Source organism: Phyllostomus hastatus, unplaced genomic scaffold (genome assembly GCF_019186645.2).
Source record: "Phyllostomus hastatus isolate PE091 unplaced genomic scaffold, TTU_PhHast_1.1 phas_contig_150, whole genome shotgun sequence".
In the NCBI taxonomy this organism is placed as follows: domain Eukaryota; kingdom Metazoa; phylum Chordata; class Mammalia; order Chiroptera; family Phyllostomidae; genus Phyllostomus; species Phyllostomus hastatus.
In genome coordinates, this window is record NW_025333611.1 from 5973025 (window position 1) to 5993825 (window position 20801).

General features: G+C 43.2%; 1 protein-coding gene across 2 annotated transcripts in view; it reads right to left on the reverse strand.

Annotated features, from left to right (window-relative positions):
- The window catches only part of RANBP17 (RAN binding protein 17), a 227730-nt gene extending 220034 nt beyond the window's left edge, over nt 1–7696 (reverse strand). For both annotated transcript variants that reach the window (XM_045823997.1, XM_045823994.1), the window contains exon 1: nt 7576–7696. In XM_045823997.1, coding sequence (XP_045679953.1) covers nt 7576–7593 — 18 coding nt within the window. In that variant the 5' untranslated portion in view covers nt 7594–7696. The remainder of the gene's footprint in view (nt 1–7575) is intronic.
- Nucleotides 7697–20801: the final 13105 nt, after the last annotated feature.

Here is a 20801-nt window from a genome sequence, read left to right on the forward strand (position 1 = left end):
GTATTTTACTTGAGTGGAATAAATTAGATAAATATATTGATCACAGGAAACAGGAAACGGATACAGATATTGAGCCTGTGTTCATCAACTCAATACATGTTTATGGAGCTACCTCTGCTCCTACTTTACAGGCACAAAGAATAATTCATTCTGTTTACAAATATAATCTCAACTGAAGATACAGGATGCGCAGATACAACCTGAAACAAATTTAAAAATGAGTTCAGCATTCCTCTCAGTTTTAAAGACCTTTTGTTAATGGTGTCCTACGAAAATAAACTATTCCCCTGGAACTTGAATCAGAAGAGAATTATTCTTTGAAAGATGGACAACGATTGGCACAGATTTCAATGTCAGGTGGGCATATGAAGAAACGCTATTCTGTGCCCCTTCCGGCCTGAACTTCTGCGTCAGCCTTGCAGCTGCACTGGTCCGAACGCTCCCTCAAGTGCACGGGGGGCCTTTGCCTAGCAGGAATGCGCCGAGATGAGACCCCTCTGCCTCCCCCACCCTTCTCACTTCTCCTCCTTCTTAGCTCCCTCACGGCACTCTCCACTTCCCCATCCGGGTTGGGGCCCAGCATCCCGGGCTTGGGAATTTTTGGCCGGGGTGAAAATAAAAATACAAATGAAAGTCTTCAAGTGGATAAATTAAAATAAAGGAAAAAATAAAATAAAAATAAAATAAAATAAAGGATCTCAAGTGAACCACATTTTAAAGACACCCCCCACCCCAGATGGTCCAGCGAGTCCTCAGAGTGCTATAACACACTGTTCATAGTATCAAAATCCACCGAGAATGCATGACTCACCGATATACATGAATCCCCCTATTTTCTCCAAGGGTAAGAAATACAAAAATGAAAGGAGCTACCCCTTTCCATCTCAGACTTCATGATCAAGCTCAGAAGTCTTCTTTACCTGATGAACTTGAAGGGCTGGATTTCAGACCTGATAATACCCAGAATAATTCAATAATAAACGGACCTTGCCACATTCACATAGGTCTAAGAGTCTTTGAAGAAGGCAACTTTGAGTACAAGAAGAACTGGGCCAGAAAGTGACAAGACCTAGCTGTTCAAATACAAAAGGCATCAAGAAGAAGAGGCTAGTGGCCGTGTCTATCCACCTCACAGGTTTGTTGGGAGATTAAATGAGGGAAGGATGCATAACTTCTGCAGACAGTGCACACTGTAAAGGCCAATTGTTTGTTATGAGTATTACAATGAATGGAATTACATCCCCCTAAAAGACGTGTCCAAGCCCCAACCCCCAGTACCTCATTCGGAAATGGGGTCTTCGCAAATCCATGAAAAAGGATCTTGGGATATGAAGTCATACCGGATTCAGGGAGGGCCCTAAATCTAATGATTCGTAAGAGAAAGGAGAGGGACATTTTAGAGGCAGAGACACAGGGAAGAAGGTCACGTGGAGGAGGAGGAGGCAGAGACTGGAGAGGTCCAGCTACGTGGCCGGGGACACCAAAGACGGCCGGGGCTGGCGGCCGGCGGAGACGGGGAGGAAGGCAGGGGACAGCTCTTCCCGCAAGGCCTCCGGAAGGGACCCACCCCACCGGCACATGCTCCGGCTTCTGGCCTCCAGAGCAGCGAGAGAATGAATGCTGTTGTTTTAACCCACCCAGCGCGTGGCAATTGGCTACAACAGCCCTGGGAAGCGAGTGCAAATAGCGTTAATCAATCAATGGTTCCTAAGCAAATCTATTTGGAGAGATTCTGGAAAAGTTCTGGAAATTATTTTGCCTGTTTTCTCATACTGATTCAGAGATCCTCAACACAGAACAAGTCTGGGGTGTATTTATGTTTGAGTCTGAACTGTCACCAGTGACCTATTTTCCCCCCACAGGTATTTTTAAACTATTAACTGAAAGGCAGCGCAAGATAGAAAGGTTTGAACTTTCTCTTCCAAAAGACTGAAACAAGGGAGAAAAAAGTCAAGCTACTCTTTCACTGTAATTATTGCAATTAAACACATGCCTGGCATACCAAGCCTTTTCGGAGGAGAGCATGCGTACACACGGATCCTCGGTCTGGTGGGAGGGCACTACGCAAACCTTTGCAGCAGTTAACCCCACAGTGAGGTGAGACTGCTGACCGACGAGCAATCTTCTGATCAGCATTTGACTTTCCAAAGAACCTCTCTACAGAGACTTCATTTTTCACAGCGAACTGATACATTTGCACCTTAGCTTCACACACGGATGTCAGAGAATATGATTAACGTGAGAAGGCCTCAAAGAAACGACTCTCTTCTCGATCTGTTGACAAATCTGGTTTGAGTTATTAAAGCTTCCACAAGGCTTAGTATCAGCATTATAAGTCCATTTAAATAACTAATGGGTAGAACAAGTAGAATTGGACATCGCCTAACTCTTACAGAGCAACTATCAAATACAAACAGACAGCACCCAATTTCCACAGCCCAGGAGACAAGGACACAATCCTGCGTACAGTGTAAATAAAGATCTTCCAAGTCACTCTGGGCTTGTTTCTGGCCTTCGCACTTGATGCACAGTGAACCCTACAGGACGTGACTTCCTTCTACACAGTCATTCATTCCCACACACGTATCTATCCACTGGTAAGTGCTGAGTAAAAGCAGCCAGACAGCCCTGGCCAGGGTGGCTCAGTTGGCTGGAGCGTCATCCCACAAACCTAAGACTCGCAGGCTGATCTCAGTTAGGGCACATGCCTAGGCTGTGGGTTCCGTCCCCAGTCGGGGACACATGTGAGAGGCAACTGGTAGATTCTTCTCTCTCACATAGTTGTTCCTCTCCCTCTCTCGGCCCGTTCCTTCCCCTATCTCTAAAACCAATAAGCATGTCCTCAGGTAAAATTAAAAAAAGAAAAAGAAGACGCCAAACAAAAAGAATGTGTATCATATGGTTCTGTAGTGCCAGAGAGGACCTCTGCGGCTTCTGGCGGGGGAGGGGGGAGAGGAGGCATCACGTCTGGGGAATGACTGGTACGCACATTATCTTGACGTCACCCGTGGTTTCGCAGGTCTCTACAAATGTCAAAGTTCATCCGTCTGCAGAGTTTAAATATGTGCAGTTTATTGTGAATTATACTTCAACAAACTAAAAAAACTGAAGGCTTTTGTTCTAGGGGGGAAATGTCCCCTAATAATAAAATAAATAAATAAACAAACCACGAAAATCCCACCTCTATTCAATTTAAAACTATTTTCAATTATTTCCTTATATCTTTCCTGCCTTTTGGAATTAAGCTTCTTGATTACCACTAATAAAAAAACGCCTTTATTCACTTTTGCATTTCCCACAAACTCCCTGTTTCTTCCTCCCTTTACTACGCCTTCCCTGGCTTATTCCCGGGCCTCTTGTACCTGTTCTGCAAGGACCTGGATAAGTATTGTTTTAGGGCTTCATAGTTTACAGAAGTATTTCCATCTTTTACTTTTTAAACCAATCCTGAAAAGCAGACTCCTGCAAGCACACCTGCTTTACAGACGCGCTGACGGCGAGAGATCAAATATACAAGTAAGTTGCTCCGGATCAAACATGAGTAAGTGGTCAAGTCCGAGCCAAACAGAAGGCCCCAGGTGCACGCCGTCTCCTCGCCGCCACCTTGCCACCCTCCACTTCAGTCACCACCAATCTGCAGATGACCGTCCTAGTCTGTGCTTTCAACTCTGTCACCATCTTTATATTTGCCTACAAATGTCTTCCTCTTGGGAAGCCAGAAAGATGCTGAAAACAACCCAAAAGTGTCAGAAACTGAATTGGATATATTTCCCACAGATGTCCCCTCTGTCCCTTTATTTTCTTTCGGTGTCTCCAGAGGTCTGGCCCAGAAGCTAGATTTGCAATCTTGATGTTACCTTTGGCTCTTCATCCCTCAGTAGCCCCTCCTCTGTAATTAAGAGTTGGGTCCTGCGCAAAGAAAAGTCCGGCCTTTGCCCCCAGATTCTGGGGGATAATCCAGGTCATACCCAATAGGAATGTTTTTGTTCAGAACCCAGTGTAGGGGGGTCCACCCCATAGACTTAAATTGGGGTCTGGCCACACCAGAAATGTCAACCACCCATTTTAGGGTGGGGACTTTGGATTACATGGTATCCATCTCCCTAAAAGACTGAGATCAATTACATGGGCAATCAATCAATCATGACTACTTGATGAAGTCCCAATAAAACCTTCCAAACTCAAAGCTCGGGCTTCCCTGGTTTGCCGTACTCAGCGCACGCTGCCCACATATTTGCTCGGAGAGTAACATGTCCTGAGGGCAACGAAAACGTTCCTTTGGAATTCTTCGAGACTCCGCCCTCTGCCTCTCTTCTTTTAATGAGCTTTAATCTGTGTACTTTCCTGGTGATAAACTGCAGCCTCGAGAATGACGAGAATGACGGCATTCAGTGAATTCTCTGAGTCCTTCTGACAAACTAGCAAACTCGAGGGTGGTGCTGGGAAAGCCCCCCAACACACACACACACACACACACACACACACACACACAGAGTTAGTGTCAGAAGTGAGCTCTTGAAGTGCGGCTGATTTCAGGTATAAACCTAGTCTGTTACAAAGTCCTACCAATTCTTTTTAAATAAAGGCTTCACACCTCTACATGGTATTCACAGACAACAGAGCAATGAACCAACATGTTCTGACTGTGGCCTCCAGTGCCCTGGATTCTTAATTGGTTTCTTTGGGAATAAGAGTGGGAGCTTGGAGTCTGGCACTTACTAAGTAACTTCATGCAAAGTATTTAACCTTTCTAAACCTCATTTTGAAGACGATAAATATTAGTTTGAAATAATATCCGCCTTCCAAAATAACTGTCAAGACTAAGACAGAAAAGATGAGAGAAAGCTTACTCCAGTGTCCGGCACACAGCAGATCACACTACATGGTAAATACTGCCTTGGTCACTGACAACGACAGAGCACCACACGGTCCTCTGTCTACCGTTCCTCCAAGTTCAAGTCCACACTGCCAGGAAGGTCGGTCCTAGGCCCCATTTCATCATGCTACCACCGCGTCCAAATACAACAGTTCACAATCACGTCTAGATCAAATCAGATAGCCTGGCTGGGTATTAACAAGCAAGGCTATGGTCCCTGATTCAGGAACAATCCTAAGAAGAAAAAAAAAAACATCGACCAACTAGGTCGCCCATATTATCGGCAACGTTCTCTCTCGATTCTCATCAAGGGCGCTCTGTTCCGTGCGCTACCTACCCTCCATTGTCCTTGTTCCCGACTCTAACCTTCCTCACACCGCTCTTCATCCTCAATCTGAACCGTCTCCCCTCAGGTAACCCAGGTCCATTACTTCCTTTTGGACGGAGCGCCCTAACTCACGGCTCCCTACCCAGAACGCGTGTACCTTAAGTGGGTCCTGGGTGTGCCTGATATTGACTCCGCTGCCTGTGCAGCAGGCTTCTGGCCGTCGACAATTTATGCCAATGAACTACACAATTAGCGTGTTTTACGGATGCCCATGATGTGAAAAAGATCGTGGAGCACAGCCGTAACCCCACCTTACACAAACCCACTGCTTTACTCGTCACCCCAACAGCAGAATGTCCAACTGTCTGCTGTGTCGGGGTGACAGTAGCCTGCAGGCATGAAAGAACACGCAACTCTGAGTTCCTGGGTCTACTCTAACCCTGCAGCCTTGGGCAAGTCGCAGCTGTTCTGAGACTCCGTGTCTTCAGGAATAATGTGCACACTTCTCAAGTTAGTTGTGGGGCTCCCGATCTACACCGAGCATATGAAAATTCAAAATGCTAGGGACTGGTTATCATTATTAATAAATGTTTCTTGAGTTAACTGGACTACAATATGATCCTATAGGCTGAAAAGAATTCAAAGTGAGAAGTTTTGGAGTTTTTTCTGCCCCCGCCCCCAACTATCTGATCTTTTATTTGTCCAATTCTACTTTTAAGCTGCCCACAGCTGCTCCAAAATACATTGCTAGGAAACCAGTATGGGCAGTTTTGGGATTAGCAGCTAACTGTTCCAACACTCTACCTAAGTATGAAGCAGTCTTCCAGGACTGAGTGATAATACTATTATGCATCACCTTTCCAAGTCGGAAAATGTTCCAAACTCCCGCCATAGTTTTTAATTTACACTCACAATTTGAACTGGTAACCTCTGAATGCCTGTTTACAATCCCTAAGTCCTCCCTGTGAGATTCTTCCTGCGAAAATTTCCCAGGGCGGCATATTTATAAAGTACTAATAAATCACATTATTTTGACCTGGAGGCCCTTAAAGTAAGTGGCAATGAGTCCAAAGGCCGTGTGTGGGGCTCACCACCTCCTAATCCATCAACACCCTGGAGCTGCCAAGGAATGAATCAGTGTGACGACAGGGGGACCCAAGGAAGTCTACAAAGCGTACGTGACACTCGGATACACTGTCATCGTATCAAGATATTGCCTACCCCTCCCTAGTCGTCTCTCCTGCCATCCACAGCCTCCCCTGCTCCCATCCCTTTTGTGATGACTCCTCCGCTCCCGCCAGACCCAACTTCCTGCCGTGCGCCACGTTCTTCCACAATTCTTTGCCTTGGCCCCCATGGTCCTTTTGCCTCTCCGCCCTTCCCTTCCTCTTCACCCAGCCAACTCCTCCAGGTCTGTGGAGAACCCCTAGCTTGCAAGTTCCCGGACAGTAGACACCATCAAGTTTTGCTACAGCTGTATCTTCAATACTTAGCAAAGTAAGAACTCAATAAAAAACGTGGACAGATGGAAGTGGCCAGAAGCTCGAAGCCTCTCCGGTCTGAGACGCCTCGCAGCTCTGCCTCCCACACTCGGTGGGCTGCCCCCTTCTCCGTGTTCCCAGGGTATCCTCTGATGAACTCGATCACACCATTTTTCACATGTACTGTAATAATGCTGCATGCAACGAGGGCAGGGATGGGAAAATGTCGTCATCCTTCATCCCAGAACTTTGCACAGTGTTTAAGACACAGTGGGAAGCTCTATAAATGTTCGTTGAATAAATAAGTGGATGCACACACCCGAGGAGCCCGAGGAGCCCGAGGATGCGGGAGCCTTCCTCTTCGAACAGCCTCAGCATCCCCACGCTCCCGGCGCACGCCGGGCCGGGGTCTGTGCCTCCAACTCCCTACGGAAACAGCCCCTGCCCGCTCCGGCCAGTCCAAGTCCAGCTGCTGCCGCGGCACCTTCGGCGACTCAGGGCCCCTCTCGAGCTCCGTCCCAACTGTGTGTTGACTGACGACGGGGCTGCGGCCGCCGGCGCGGCGGGAAGGCTGTCCAGCCGGACTGGGTTCCCACCTGCCCGGGGCGCCCGCCGAAGCCGCCCTTCCCGCCGATCTCCGGCGTCCGCACACCGCCCCACGCAGGGGCGACCTCCCAGGCTGGCCTTTGCCCCCCCCCCACCCCCCACCCCGCCCCCCACCCCCGGCCCAGGCCGCCCTTCCTCCAGCCCGCGGTGTACAGCCCAGCCAGTCAGTGGCCGCGTCCCTGGGACGCCGGTCCGCGGCCCCGCGGCCTCCGCCGCCGCCTTCGGCCCTCAGTCCCCAGATCGCGGAGTCCCGCCGGGTTCCCGCGGCGGCGGAGCGCACTGACCTGGAAGTGCAGCGCCATCTTCCCGGGAGGCGGTGCCGGCCAGCGGCCCCGAGAGCCCGAGGGGAGGGAGAGGAGGCGGGTGCCGCGAGAGCCCCAGCCGCCCGCGGGGTCCCTGCGCCGCTCGTTCGCTCGCTCTTCGCGGGTGCCGGATGGCCTCGCGGTTCTAGGCGCTGGACAGGGCGGGGCCTGACGTGGGGGGCGGGGCGATGGAGGCGGTGGGAGGGGCGGGGACAAGAGGGCGGAGCCTGGGGATGGGAATCTCAACTGTCCTCTGCACTCTTTCCAACCGCTGTGAATCTCGCACCTCTGTCCTTTGGCACAACCACCACAGCCCAACTGTCAGCCCTGACCCCGGACTCACATCACCCATAGGTTCCTGATCCCTAACTCTTACAGCACAGCTACTGCCCTTGACGCCTGACCACCACATCTCCACAAGTTCTCATGTCCCCTAACGCCCTCTTGCATGAAAAACAGCCGTAATTTTTGATTCCTATATGCTAACTTCTGTCCTTGACCTCTGACCCCCAAAGCCCAACTTCATTTTTTTTTAACTTGATTTAGGTTACAATTACACTGACGTGGTGTTGAGTAGTAAAATTATATAGCTCACCTCTTTTCTATATTTCATTTAATATGAACTTATATTTTAAACCAAATTATTTCTTTGGAATGAGAATTTATTTGACCGAAAGTGGGTCAAACTCACTTCTTTCTGATGTACTTCATTACTCCTCGAAGTCTGACATCTCTGGCTGGGATCATTGTACTTCAGTGTGAAACATTCCTCTAAGACTTCCTATAGTTCAGGTCTGCTAGCGACAAATCCACTCACTTTTTATTAACATGCAAACCTCTTTATTTAACCTACATTTTTAAAGGACAGTTTTGCTGGGTATAGAATTCTATTTTGGCTTCTTAAATTTGTTGGCATTTAATGTCAACAAATGTCTTTCCCTTGATTTCTGATCACCATTGTTTCTGTTGAGAAGGTAGCCAGCAGTCTGATTTTTGCCCATCTGAAGGTATCATGTCTTCTTTTCCCACCCCTGGATGATTTACAATTTTTCTTTTGTTTTTGTAGTAATTGTATGAGTGTGTTTATGTGTCTGTGTTTGTATGTGTTATCCTGCTTGGGATCTTAAGACTTCTTGAAGATAAAATCTGATTTTTTTTTATCAGTGTTTGAAAATTCTCACCCATGATTTCTTTAAGTATTGCTTCTGTCCCCTTTTCTGTCTCTCTTCTTCTGGAACTCCAATTATATGTATGTTAGGCCTTTTTGAGTATTCCGTATGTCTTTTATACTCTTTGGTGGGGTTTTTTTTTTTTTGTCTTTTTTTCTTATTGTGCTTTAATTTGCATATTTTTTTACTGACCTATCACCCATTCACTAGAATCTCTTCTGCTATATCTGAGCTGCTACACAACCCCACTACTGAATTCTTATTTTTAGTTATATTTTTTAGTTCCAGAATTTTCATTTGACTTCTCCCTTTCCATTCTTTAAGTAGATAGATTCCAAGGCTCTGGTAAAATATTTTATCTTTCCTCTAAGTCCTAGAACATTTTAACTTTATTATTGAAAGGTCTTATTTGGTATCTTCAATATCTGAATCACATCTAGGTCCCCTTGGTTTTTTGTATTTGGTTCTATTTTTTTAAGCATGCTTCGTAATTTCTTATTGAATGTCAGACAGCGTGGAAGAAAAAATTGTTGAGGCTCTGGATGATACCAGATTTCTCCAAAGAGGGTTAAGTTTTCTTATTGTAATAGGCAGATAGAATACCAGTGAATCACATAATCCCAATGAGGCTTGGCTTTATGCTTTTAAAGTCATGGTCCGTACTAGATCCTACAACTAAAATCCCAGGATGCTTACCAAGGCCCCTCCACCCTGTGGGGCTTGAACTCGAACTCCCATTTCCCCAATACTGCGCAGCTGCTAAAATCTCTGTTCAACTCTTTAGATGATAGTGTTTTCCTAAGATTCTTAAAGTCTTTCCCTGTGCATGTGCATCTTAAGAATTGACTGATGATTTGAAGGCAATTTACGCACATATTTTTGGGCTCACATCTCTGTCGCTTCCTCCTCAGAATTTTGTCCCTCAATCCTAGCTGCTTTTATTATTCAACTCCCATCTGTTCTCCTACCCTACTGAGATTGCGGCTGGCTGTCCAGTTCTGTTGCCCCTTGAGTCGACTGGAAAATGCTCCAGGGAGTGGGAGGAAACTGAAGTGAACATGAATTTTGCCCTTAATGTCTTCAAAATGTTTTCTAAGATTGAAGTCAGTCAAATCCTGCCTTTATCTGTTGTTCTCTACTGCCTTCAAGCAGTTGTTAAATATATATATTTGTTGTGTGTATATGCATATAGTTTTTAATGTGTTAAATTATTGTTAAATATATTTATTTATAATTGTTAAATATTTGCCCTGTTTTTGTCATTGTTTTCAGTGGGAAGTCTAATCCAACATAAGCTATTCCATTATGGTGAGATTATGTCTACCTTTCATTCTTGATTTTCATAGCTCATCCACAGCCCAGGAATCCTCATGGCCACAGCTCAACTCCTAAATTTTGAAATATTCAATATCCTCATTCTGCCATTTTTAGTTCCAATATCCCAAAGTTTTTGATTCCTGTATTCTAACTTTTATTTTTGTGTGCCAGCAGTTCTGATATACAGCCTCATTGCCATTCCCACATCCCAACATTTCTGACTCCCACATCCCAAGAACCAGTATTGATTTCTAATCTCCCTATGGCATCTGCCATAGAACTTCTTTTTCAAAAGATTTTATTTTTAGAGAGAGAAGAAGAGAGGGAGAGAAACATCAATGTGTGAGGGAAAAACATCGATCAGTTGCCTCTTGCGTGTCCCCAGCTGGGGACCTGACCTATAACCTGCCATATAATTTCTGTTACCTCAAATTTTAGGTCATTAAGGGAGGAAAAATTACTTGAGATTTGATCATTTGACTTTTTTTTCCTGAATATCCTTGGAACAAATAAAAGGTTACAATAAAAACAGCAGCTGACTATTGTATGGATTTGCCAGGTAAGTCTGGAAACAAGAAGCCAATTATTTTTTCCCTTTAAATTTGAGTGACCATTTAAGATTTCTGTTTCCGTTTTCAATTAACTCTCTCTTTCATGATTTCTATCAATAAAACATTCAACTCCATGTCTTTTTTGTCAATAAGTACAATTTAAGATAGAATTGTGTCACTGCAGTTATTAAAATTAACACAGAAAATGCTCCAGGACGTCAAACAATTCATTTCTATCCCAAAACTCAATTAAAGTAGGGACATTTAGAGCCTGCAGGAATTACAAAATTATCTACCTTTTGCCAACAAGTCTTCTAAAAAAGACGGATGGACCCTTGGTCCTTGAATCTTTTCCGGGGATTCAATTAACATTTGTAATTCTGGCAACCTTAGAAAATTCACCTAACATATCCGGGTTTTGATTTGTTATTTCTAAAATCAGAATAACGGTAATTCCATGATTAAAAATTTGTGTAAGAAATACCATTGAGATGAGGCTGTAGAGTACAGAGGTTAGGAGACCAGACCCTGGAACCAAACGGCTAGGATTTGGGTACTAGCTGCATCACTTACTAGCCGGTAAGCTTGGAGAAGTTCCTTACCCTCTCCACGCCTGCATTTCCTCACCTGTCGAATGCAGACTAGTAGTATCTGTCTCATAGGTTGCCGTGATTCAATGAGTTAATACTTAAGGAAGTGTTACATGAATACTAATTGTTATTATCAAATAAACTCCTATGATTTTCTGAATATAATATTGAAAGTGAGACTTTTAATGAAGTGGAATTATAATTTTAATCAGAGTAAATTATTCTAGACATTTTTCATCTGTAAATTTGCAGTCCGGCTAGCTATTTCCTCAGTGTCCCTCCTACCTCACTCAGCTTCTCTATCTGGAGGAATTTTGAAGTCAGTGACATTAACAGCATTTCTAGTTACCATAAACTAAACTATTAAACTATTTTAATAAACTAAACTATTTTATCATAAACTAAATTTTTGCTTTATGAATACTTAAAATGTGAAACCTATGCCCAGTCATTTATTTAGTCACGCATGTAAAGAAAATACAGGAAATGTTAGTATACATTTTCCTTAACTTAGTCTAGAAATGTAATTTCATTAAATACACTCAGTGAGATTGTTTAATGCTTCAGTAAGGTTAGGGAATCCAGCAAAGTGCAGGCAAGTCAGAGAAATAGGGGGAGAATGTATCCAAAATGTTCAAATGTACATTATATGTGTCTCCCCCAAAAAACAACAGTTGCATAAAATATTTATCTGTGTACACTTCCCTCCTGTTGGTTGATGACAATTATATCTTTATATTGTCAAGTCATTAACCTTGAACTGTATTTATTTAAATATCCACTGGGAAACCAAAGTAACAAAACAATTTCTTGTCACTGGCGATGTGGATATGAGTTATCTCACAATGTTGTTTACTACATATGTACTAAAAACTGCACATACTTTTCTGTAAATGATTTTATACTCCTGACATGCTAGCTATAGTCAAAGTATATTGCTGTGTCTTCATAATGCCATTATGTTGACAAATAAAAATTAAGTGATATTTCTCATTCTGTACATTCTGTGTAATGCCTTATGTTATTTGCATATTAGTTCTTTCACATAATATATAGTGTAAGGCATTTTTATATGTAAGCAGCCTGGTGATATTATGAACATATGCATCCTTAAAATTACTGCAAAGCAGGATCATGACACAGTGTCGTCTTGGATGCAATACTATTACATAAATAAAACAGGGCAGTCTTCCCGAAAAATATTTTTGCAATTTGCATCTAGAACCTTGAAAATGTCTGTCATTTTCTCCCAACTTCTAGAAAGCGAGTCTAAGGAAATAACCTAAGTTTCGAAAAAAGTTTTATATGTGACAATATTGATTACAGCATGACTTATACAATAATAGGAAAAAGTTAAGTAAATGACAGTGTAGCATGTGGCAGAGTCCTATGTGGTCATCAACAATTATGGGAGAGCTTCGTAAAAACATGAAGAATACTATGCTTTAAGATCTCTATGTGAGGTAAAAGGCAAAATGGAACACTGTATCATTACAATCAAATAAAAAAGGCATAGAAAAAAATGAATGAAATAGAATACAAAAGATAAACGTTAACAGTGCTATCTTATGAATGGTGGAATTAACGGGTGATTTTCCTTCTTCTTTATAATGTTTCTGTGCTTTCAAGATTTTCTGCCCTTTCTGGTGTGGCTCAGTGGATTGAGTGCCAGCCTGCGGAAAAAAGGGTCGCTGGTTCAGTTCCTGTCCAGGGCACAGGCCTGTGCTGCTGCTGGGCCCCAGCAGGGGGCATGAGAGAGACAACCAGACATCAGTGTTTCTCTCTCTCTCTCTTTATTCCTCTTTTCCCCTCTCTAGAAGTCAATAAGTAAAATCTTTAAAAAAAAAAAGATTTTCTAAAATGTACGTTACTCATATTTATAATCAGAGAAAAAACTTACAATGAAAAATTAGACCTAAGCAGAGTACTGTTTATGCTTATTAATAAGCTCATTAAAGAGGTAGTTATTACAATGTGCTGATGGGAGGCGTGGCGGGGGAGGGGAGAAGGCCAACAGAGGATGTGCACTTGACCAAGCCAGGCCCTGTGCCCATAAATCTTCTTTCGAATAAGGCAAAGTGTGTGTGTCTCTGTGTGTGTGTGGTGTGTATGTATTGTCCTGCATTGAAGTGGAGAGTATCAAATGCGCCACCTGGAGGGGAACAGGGCAGGAAAAAGAGCGGTCACCATTCATAGTCCCTTTTACCCACATCGCAACTTCCCAGAAATAGACGTGTTCCCCTTTCAAGGGCGTCCCTCTAAAAGACTTCCATAAAATACACATTTAGGCCTTATCAATGAGAGCATTACTGTTTAATTATTTTGAGTAAAATTAATTTGGACTACAATATAAAACTAGGTCCCTCGTACGGTAATATTACTTGGCGCAGGCAACGCTATGCCATTTCTTAGAAGCTAAGTCCTTTCCTTAAGGGTCAACATTTTCCTTTTGCTAAGACTTATGTTTTAAATTCACTGTAAGAATACCCAGCTGACCAGGCAAGTCTCTTATTATAAGGAAAAATGAGAGAGCCTAAGAATAGCTCAAGGAAAACCAAGTCGCCGACTTTCTTCCTTTTCCTTCCTTCTTCTGCCTCCCGTCTTCCTGCCGCCGACACACACTCCCACCCTCCCCGGGGTGAGGTTAGGTCGCACCGAGGAGCTCCGGAGAGATCATCAGGACTGACGCCCACACTATGTCTTTTTAAATTGCAGTGACTTATTTTAAAAGAGTACTCGTGTCATTCTCTCCTGGTTATAGAAGAGACCCAGGGTTTTTTATATACAATTTAATAACACAAAATTGTATAAAATGAAAAGTAAAAGCTGCCGAGAACGGCAGCCCCTCAAGACCATCCACGTTAATACGGCGGTGTGTGTCCTTCCACGCCTGTGTCTCTGCACGCATTTGTGCGGGCAGAATGTTTCCTTCCATACGAATGAGATCATGCGAAAACTCAGTGTTGTGCCTTTCCTTTTCTGCCTAACAATATACTTTAGGCTGCTCACTTCAGCAGCACATAAACAATATATTTTAGGTATCTTTCAATGTCAGTGCTATAGATCTACCTCATTTCTCTGTAAGACCTTCATTGTATTTTACCATATATATGTATATATATATATATATTTACTGAATATATATACACTTACTACATCTATACATGGTGTGTCAAGAAGGTATCCAGCCATGTAGTATGAAAAATAGAGACATTGATTGAAGAAGATACAAGACACAAGAAACATTGTACATAGGGCAATGACGCCTCAGTCCCCTTCAAAGCAGGCACCTTGGGACCTCACACAGTTCTCCCAATCACCATCAGTGGCCCTGTCATATTTTTCTGAATCTCACTGATGGTCTGAAATCTCTGCCCTTTCAAAGGTGATTTTAGTTTTGGCCAGAAATCACAAGGCACCAAATCTGGCTGTAGGGGGACTGAGTCACCTGGGTGACTGGACGTTTTAGCCAAAAGCGCTGCACGAGACGTGATGCAGGAGCGGGCACGTTGTCATGATGAGGCTGCCAGTCACCAACTGCCCATATCAGCAGCCTTCTGAATCATTTACACAAAGGAACGTCCAAGCTTAATACAAAATTTGAGGTAGATTCGTTGTTCTACTCGCTCAGTCATTTTGAATGCGACAGCCACACAGCACACATGCTCACTCAATGGCATTTACCACCCCCACTGACTAGTACAGTGAAAGTGTCATTGTTCACACATGCGCATTCCAGTCCATTCACGTTGGCTGCCAGGTTACATCAATATAGAGCAAACTGTTCTCATTATATTAACAATGGCTGGACTTTTTCCAGGCAGACCTTGTATATCGTGGTACACCTGAGAAATCCTCTCCTGAGAGAAGTTTAGGTTCGTCTGATATTTTTCACTATTATAAATAAAGCAGATGGTAGCTATATTAAGTGAACTATCAGCAATCCCCATAACTGGGAGTGGTGGAAAACCACAAAACTTTGCCCTTGGGACATATTTGAAAAACTGCCCCTAGAAAAACTTCCCACGTTGTCCTGTACATAAATTGACCATATAGTCTCTTGTTCACGCAGGACACTGTTGAGAATGAAATGTCAAGGCGAGCTCTGTGCTGGCCCCGGAGCTGCCTAGCAGGGTGAGGCCAGGCGCACGCCAGCTGTGGCAGAAGAGGGGCGGGGGAGCCGCTCTGGGCCAAGCGGGGCCATGAGGACTTCTGTGTGGGGGGTCTGGCTGGTACGGGGATCAGCGCCTGAACGGGGTGAGAGCAGCACCCAGCGTGACCATGGTCCTCAAGGCGTCAGAGACTAAGCAGGGGAGGAGGGCGCCCACACAGAGTTTGGGCCTATGGGGGGCTTTAGAGCCCAGTTGCTATGAAGAGGGAATGCGTGCATGGAGGTGAGGGAGGGGGGCAGAGTCTCAGATTTTGGAACTGAAAAGACCCGCTGCGAAAGGCGTCCTTGTGGGGTGGCGGAAGGGCTAGCCAGGTGCGGGGAGTCCGAGCCTGCGCAGGGTGGGTGGCGTTCCTGCGGGGGCGCCCTGACAAGCAAGCAGTGAGAACCAGCCCACGAAGGGGAAGAGGGTATCCAGGCATGGGAGGAGCTGGCAACAGAGCTGGGAAACTGGTCACACACTGGGGAAATAAATAACTGTATTAAAAATAATGCAAGCCAGATTTCTCACTGTGGGAGAAGAGAGTTACAAATATGGAAAGAGAGAAAACTAGAATGAACCCTGTGGTGTTTGATTGGAATTACAAATACCAGTGAAAATTCATGGTTTTCACAATAGGAAGATAAATAGAGAAATAAGTCTAGGGGCCTGTGTGTATGCACATATATTCCCTACTGAGAGTACTTTGGACCAGCAACACCCCAATAGCAATGAGCACAGCTAACAGCCAGAACTCGGCTTCTGATCCATAAACGTGGAAGGGCTGCTAGAATTAGAACGTCGCCATTTTATAGCCCCTAATGAAAGAATTGGTCCAGGCAACAATCATCAGTTGGTTGAAACTATCTGTTGAAAGGTCATGGGGGACTCTGTCCTAGTGGAATCAGGTTTTTACCTTCTGGAACAAGTGCCCAACACTGGCATGTCTGAAAGCAGGACGGCCAGATCTGGGCTGTCTTCTCCTGGGACGGGTTATGAAGTCCATGACACTCTACAATGGGCTCACGCCCACGGAACCTGGGTCTAAGTAAGTCTCCAGAGCAAACATGCATTTGTAGGAACTGAACTGGCCACCCCCATCCCAAGGAAGCCCACAGACAAGTCCAGAATGCCGAGCATTCTGTGTAAACAAATCATCTGGTTTCCACAATAAGTCAATGATGGAGAAAGCAAGCATGTGGAAGGGTGCTTTTCTAGATCAGAGAGACCTGAGATGCCTACTGACCAACTGTCTTATGCAGATTGTGTTTAGAGCCTATTAAAAAAAACTGTAAAAGGACAATTTTGAGACAACTGGGGAGATGTGGTCATGGACCAGGTGGTAGATAGGTGATGCCAAGGAAACATTGCTAACATTTTTAGGTATGATGAAGGTATGCTGATTGTGTGAAAAGGTGTCACGTATATTGTAGGTGTACACTGAGGTATGGAGGGTAAAATAACAGGCAAGTTTGGGATCGCTTCAAGATATTTTGGCCAAATAGAGAAGGACAGATGAGTCAATGTAGAAAATGTTGGTAATTATTAAATCTGGGTAATGAGTGCATAGAGTTTCACTATACTATGCTCTCTACTTTTCAGGATATTTGAAAATTGTTAAAATAAAATTAACTCTTCAGTGACCTCACAGCTTCCTGTGAAAAATCGTGACTCTGTTCTCTGAGCTTATGGTCTTCTTTTCTCGCCCAGTCCCACTTTCCCAGGTTGCCCTGTCACGACTCCCACACGTGCCCTCTGCACAGACACAGTAATAATTTGCATAGCATGATTGTCCTGGATGCTTCCCTCGCCCCGTTTCCTCCATGTAAAGGTCATCACCACCCATTATTCTGAGAAGAATGGCCCAAAGATGTGGTTTTAAAAAATAATAACTACTATTCATTGAATACCCCCTCTGGACAAGAGAATGCACTAGGGAACTGACATATATCCACTATTAAGCAACTCTGAGATGTTTTGAGAAGGTGAGGCAATTGGATCAAAGAGATAATTTTCTCACGGTATTTTTCATTCTGAAGTATATTATGCTATTTACTTACTTGCCTACTTGCTTATTTGCTTACTATACCAGTGGCTGTCAAATTTCAGAGTGAACTGGCGTCATCTGGGATGACTATTTTACAATGCAGATTTGTGAGGCGCAGCCCCTGTATCCTGACCCATTCTGGCCCCTTGGGACCTCCCGTGGGTTGGCCATTTCACCAGGGTGTCAAGATGACCCCGTGATCTTCGAGCCACCCTCTGAGAAACACTGCCCTGCCCCTTCCATCCTTCCTTCCCACTCATCTTGTGCAGACCTCTAAGTCATACTGAGGTGATCAGATATGAGAAAAGATTCTGTGAATCTTCTAACACCTGGAACGTGGAAGGGATTAGTACATTGTCTGAGAAGATTACAAAAGAAACACTTCGATATTTCGAACTGGCACTATGAAATGCGACCTGCAGGAGAGAATTCATTAACAGCACCGACAAATCCGTTGACGCCTTGTGTGCACCGAGCGCGTGATTCACACACTCGCGCTGAGATAGGCCTGTGGTCACCGGGAGGAACATTTTGTCTGCCCTCTTCTTCCGCTCCAGATGTCGTGTCCCATAGGCTGAAACTTCACGGCCAAAAATGACATCATTGACTGAAGTTCTCTCTGTTTTGGGGGAGGCAAAGAAACAATAGGAGTTACAAGAAAAAAATTAAGCAAGCAATTTGTATCAAAGATGGCTCTCGTGTTCCAAGAAATATTTGGGGAAACAATTTGTGTGTGTTTAAATTCCACTGCACAAATAACTAAGGGCTTTTAAAACCACTCATATAAATAGTTAGTAGACTTTCAGCCAAAATTGTTATGAAAATATATGACATATTTAAGCAGCATGAAAAGAGGAACTCCTCTTTGGGATGATGACACAGAAACCTTGCATCATCAGCTTATTCAGAGGTGCCTGTCATTCAATCAGATATGGATGATTTAGAGTGGGAATTTTGTGTCACTATTTCTAAAACACTCGGGAAAAATGAAAGTTGTGAATATGTTCATACTAAATTGGGTGGGGCATGTTGAGGGGGAAGATGGGAAAATAATGAGGGAAAAGGAACCCCATAGATGATAAGGGGCTGTATCTAGAATTATAAAGAATGATTACAATTCAATAATAAAAAGACAAATAACCCTATTAAAAAAGGACAAAGGTTCTGAGTAGACGCTCCTTCAAGGAAGATTTTCAAATGGTCAATAAGCACATGGAAAGATGCTCAGCATCGTGAGCCACGGGGAAAGGCAAATCAAAACCGCGCTGAGATACCATTTCACTCACACCAGGAAAACTATTTAAAAAACAATCAAACAGATAATAGCAAGTGTTGGCAAGGATGAGGAGAAACTGGAACGCTCATGCACCGCTGGTAGAAATAGAAAATGATGCAGATGTTTCAGAAAACAGTCTAAAATTTCCTTAAGTTGTTCAGTAAAGAGTTACCATTGATGCAGCAGTTCTGCCTGTAGGCATACACACCCAAGAGAATCGGAAACAAGTCCACACAAAATGTGCACATAAATGTTCCTAGTGGTAAAATTCCTAACCATGAAAAAGTGGGAACAATCAAAATACCCATTGATGGAAGAATGATAAATAAATGTGGTATATCCATACAACAGGGTATTATTTGGCCAGAAAAGGAATGTATTGACACAAGCTACAGCACGGAGGAATCTTGAAAAGATTGTGTTAAGGAAAAAATCAGTCACAGAGGGCCACATGCGGTGTGATTTCACTTATATGAAATATGCAGACCAGGAAAGCCAATAGTGACAGAAGGTAGGTCAGTGATCACCAAACGCTGGATAGGTGGGGGCTTGGAGGGGGATGACTAAGGGGTGTGGGTTTTCTTTTGGAGGGGGTGGCAATATGAAATTGATCACGGGGAATAAATCTGATTGTGCTGATGGACGCACGGCTGTGTGAATATACTAGAAGCCATTTCATTGTACACTTTAAGTGGGTGAATTGTACAGCACACAAATTATATCTCAGCAAAGCTGTTAACAAAAAGACTATATGAAAAATACAAAAGCTGTTTTTTATACTATAATATGATCTAAGGGATAAAAATAGGTGTTATACTAGGACCTCATTTTCACAATGTGGATGGGAGAAAGGAAAACATATTTTTGAATAGTTATGTACCAGGCTTTGTGAAATTCTTATTAACATGACCAGCTGGTAAGACAGGTATATATTTTTTTATTTTACAGATGACTTCAAAGAAGTTAAGCGCCTTGCCAAGGTCAGTCACATCATTAAATGTCAGGGCCCAGATTTACATGTTTATCTGTCTGCAAAGTAAATATTTTCCTATTGTACCATAACTAGCTTTATAATTTTATTTCAATAATGGACCCACATCTAAATAGATCCTTTTTTCAGAGATGAAATACAACAACAAAGAATATGGTAAATTCTATTTTGGTATTATTTTAATTTTTAAAAAAATTGTATCAAAATATCCTAAACTTCTACAAGTTGCCTCACAGGGTATTTTCATGCATTTAGAGGATAAAATTCAAAGTAGATGCATATACAGTTAATTAATATTTAATTATATGTACTAAAAATTCTTTCTGAAAAATATTGCAAGATCATGGTCACACAGTCACATAGCTCAGTTTTATCTTCGGTGATACAACTCTCAGAAATTGACTTTATTATCACCCAGGAAAAGAAAAACAAGCCATCTTTAATCTAGCTTTATGAATTTTCTTGCCCACTTATTTAACTATTCATTCACTTCAGTCTGCATAGCAATTGCAACAAGCTGACATGGTTTAATTATTTAACGGTTGGCACGACCCTATAAAGGCGGAAAGCTTCTATAAATTTTCTATTCCATCGTTTCTATGTCTTAAGTATTTTTTCATTAGTAGTAATCTCAGGAAATCAGGATGGGCCATCAGTCAGTTGACATTGAAGCGATTTCTCTTTCTTGGCCTGGGAAAGCAGGAATGTCAACGCCAAGGGCACCAAATAAAAAACCAGAAATCACATCAATCCCCCTTTTCAAGGGCAAAACTACTTCTATGTCGCCTTTGGAAGTATTAGGTTGTGAACATCCAATCAAAAATAAATGGGTTAAGAAATAAAACAAAAAGTGGACGGGTGTTAAATTGTTGCTTCTCAACATTAGGGAGTACATTTTATAGCAAGAAACTCATAAAGAATGGATGATGTAGCTAAGCTCTCCCAACCACCAATTTTTTTTTGTCCTGGTTTGTGCTACAAGCTCCCAATATTTGTTAGTACTTCTCTTTTTTGTTTTTCCTCTTTTGGAGTTACTTTTGGATTGCTAACAAGAGTAACCTTTTCTTGGACTTAAATGAATCAAACCTATTTAGGTTTAATCTCGAATTGTCCACAAAT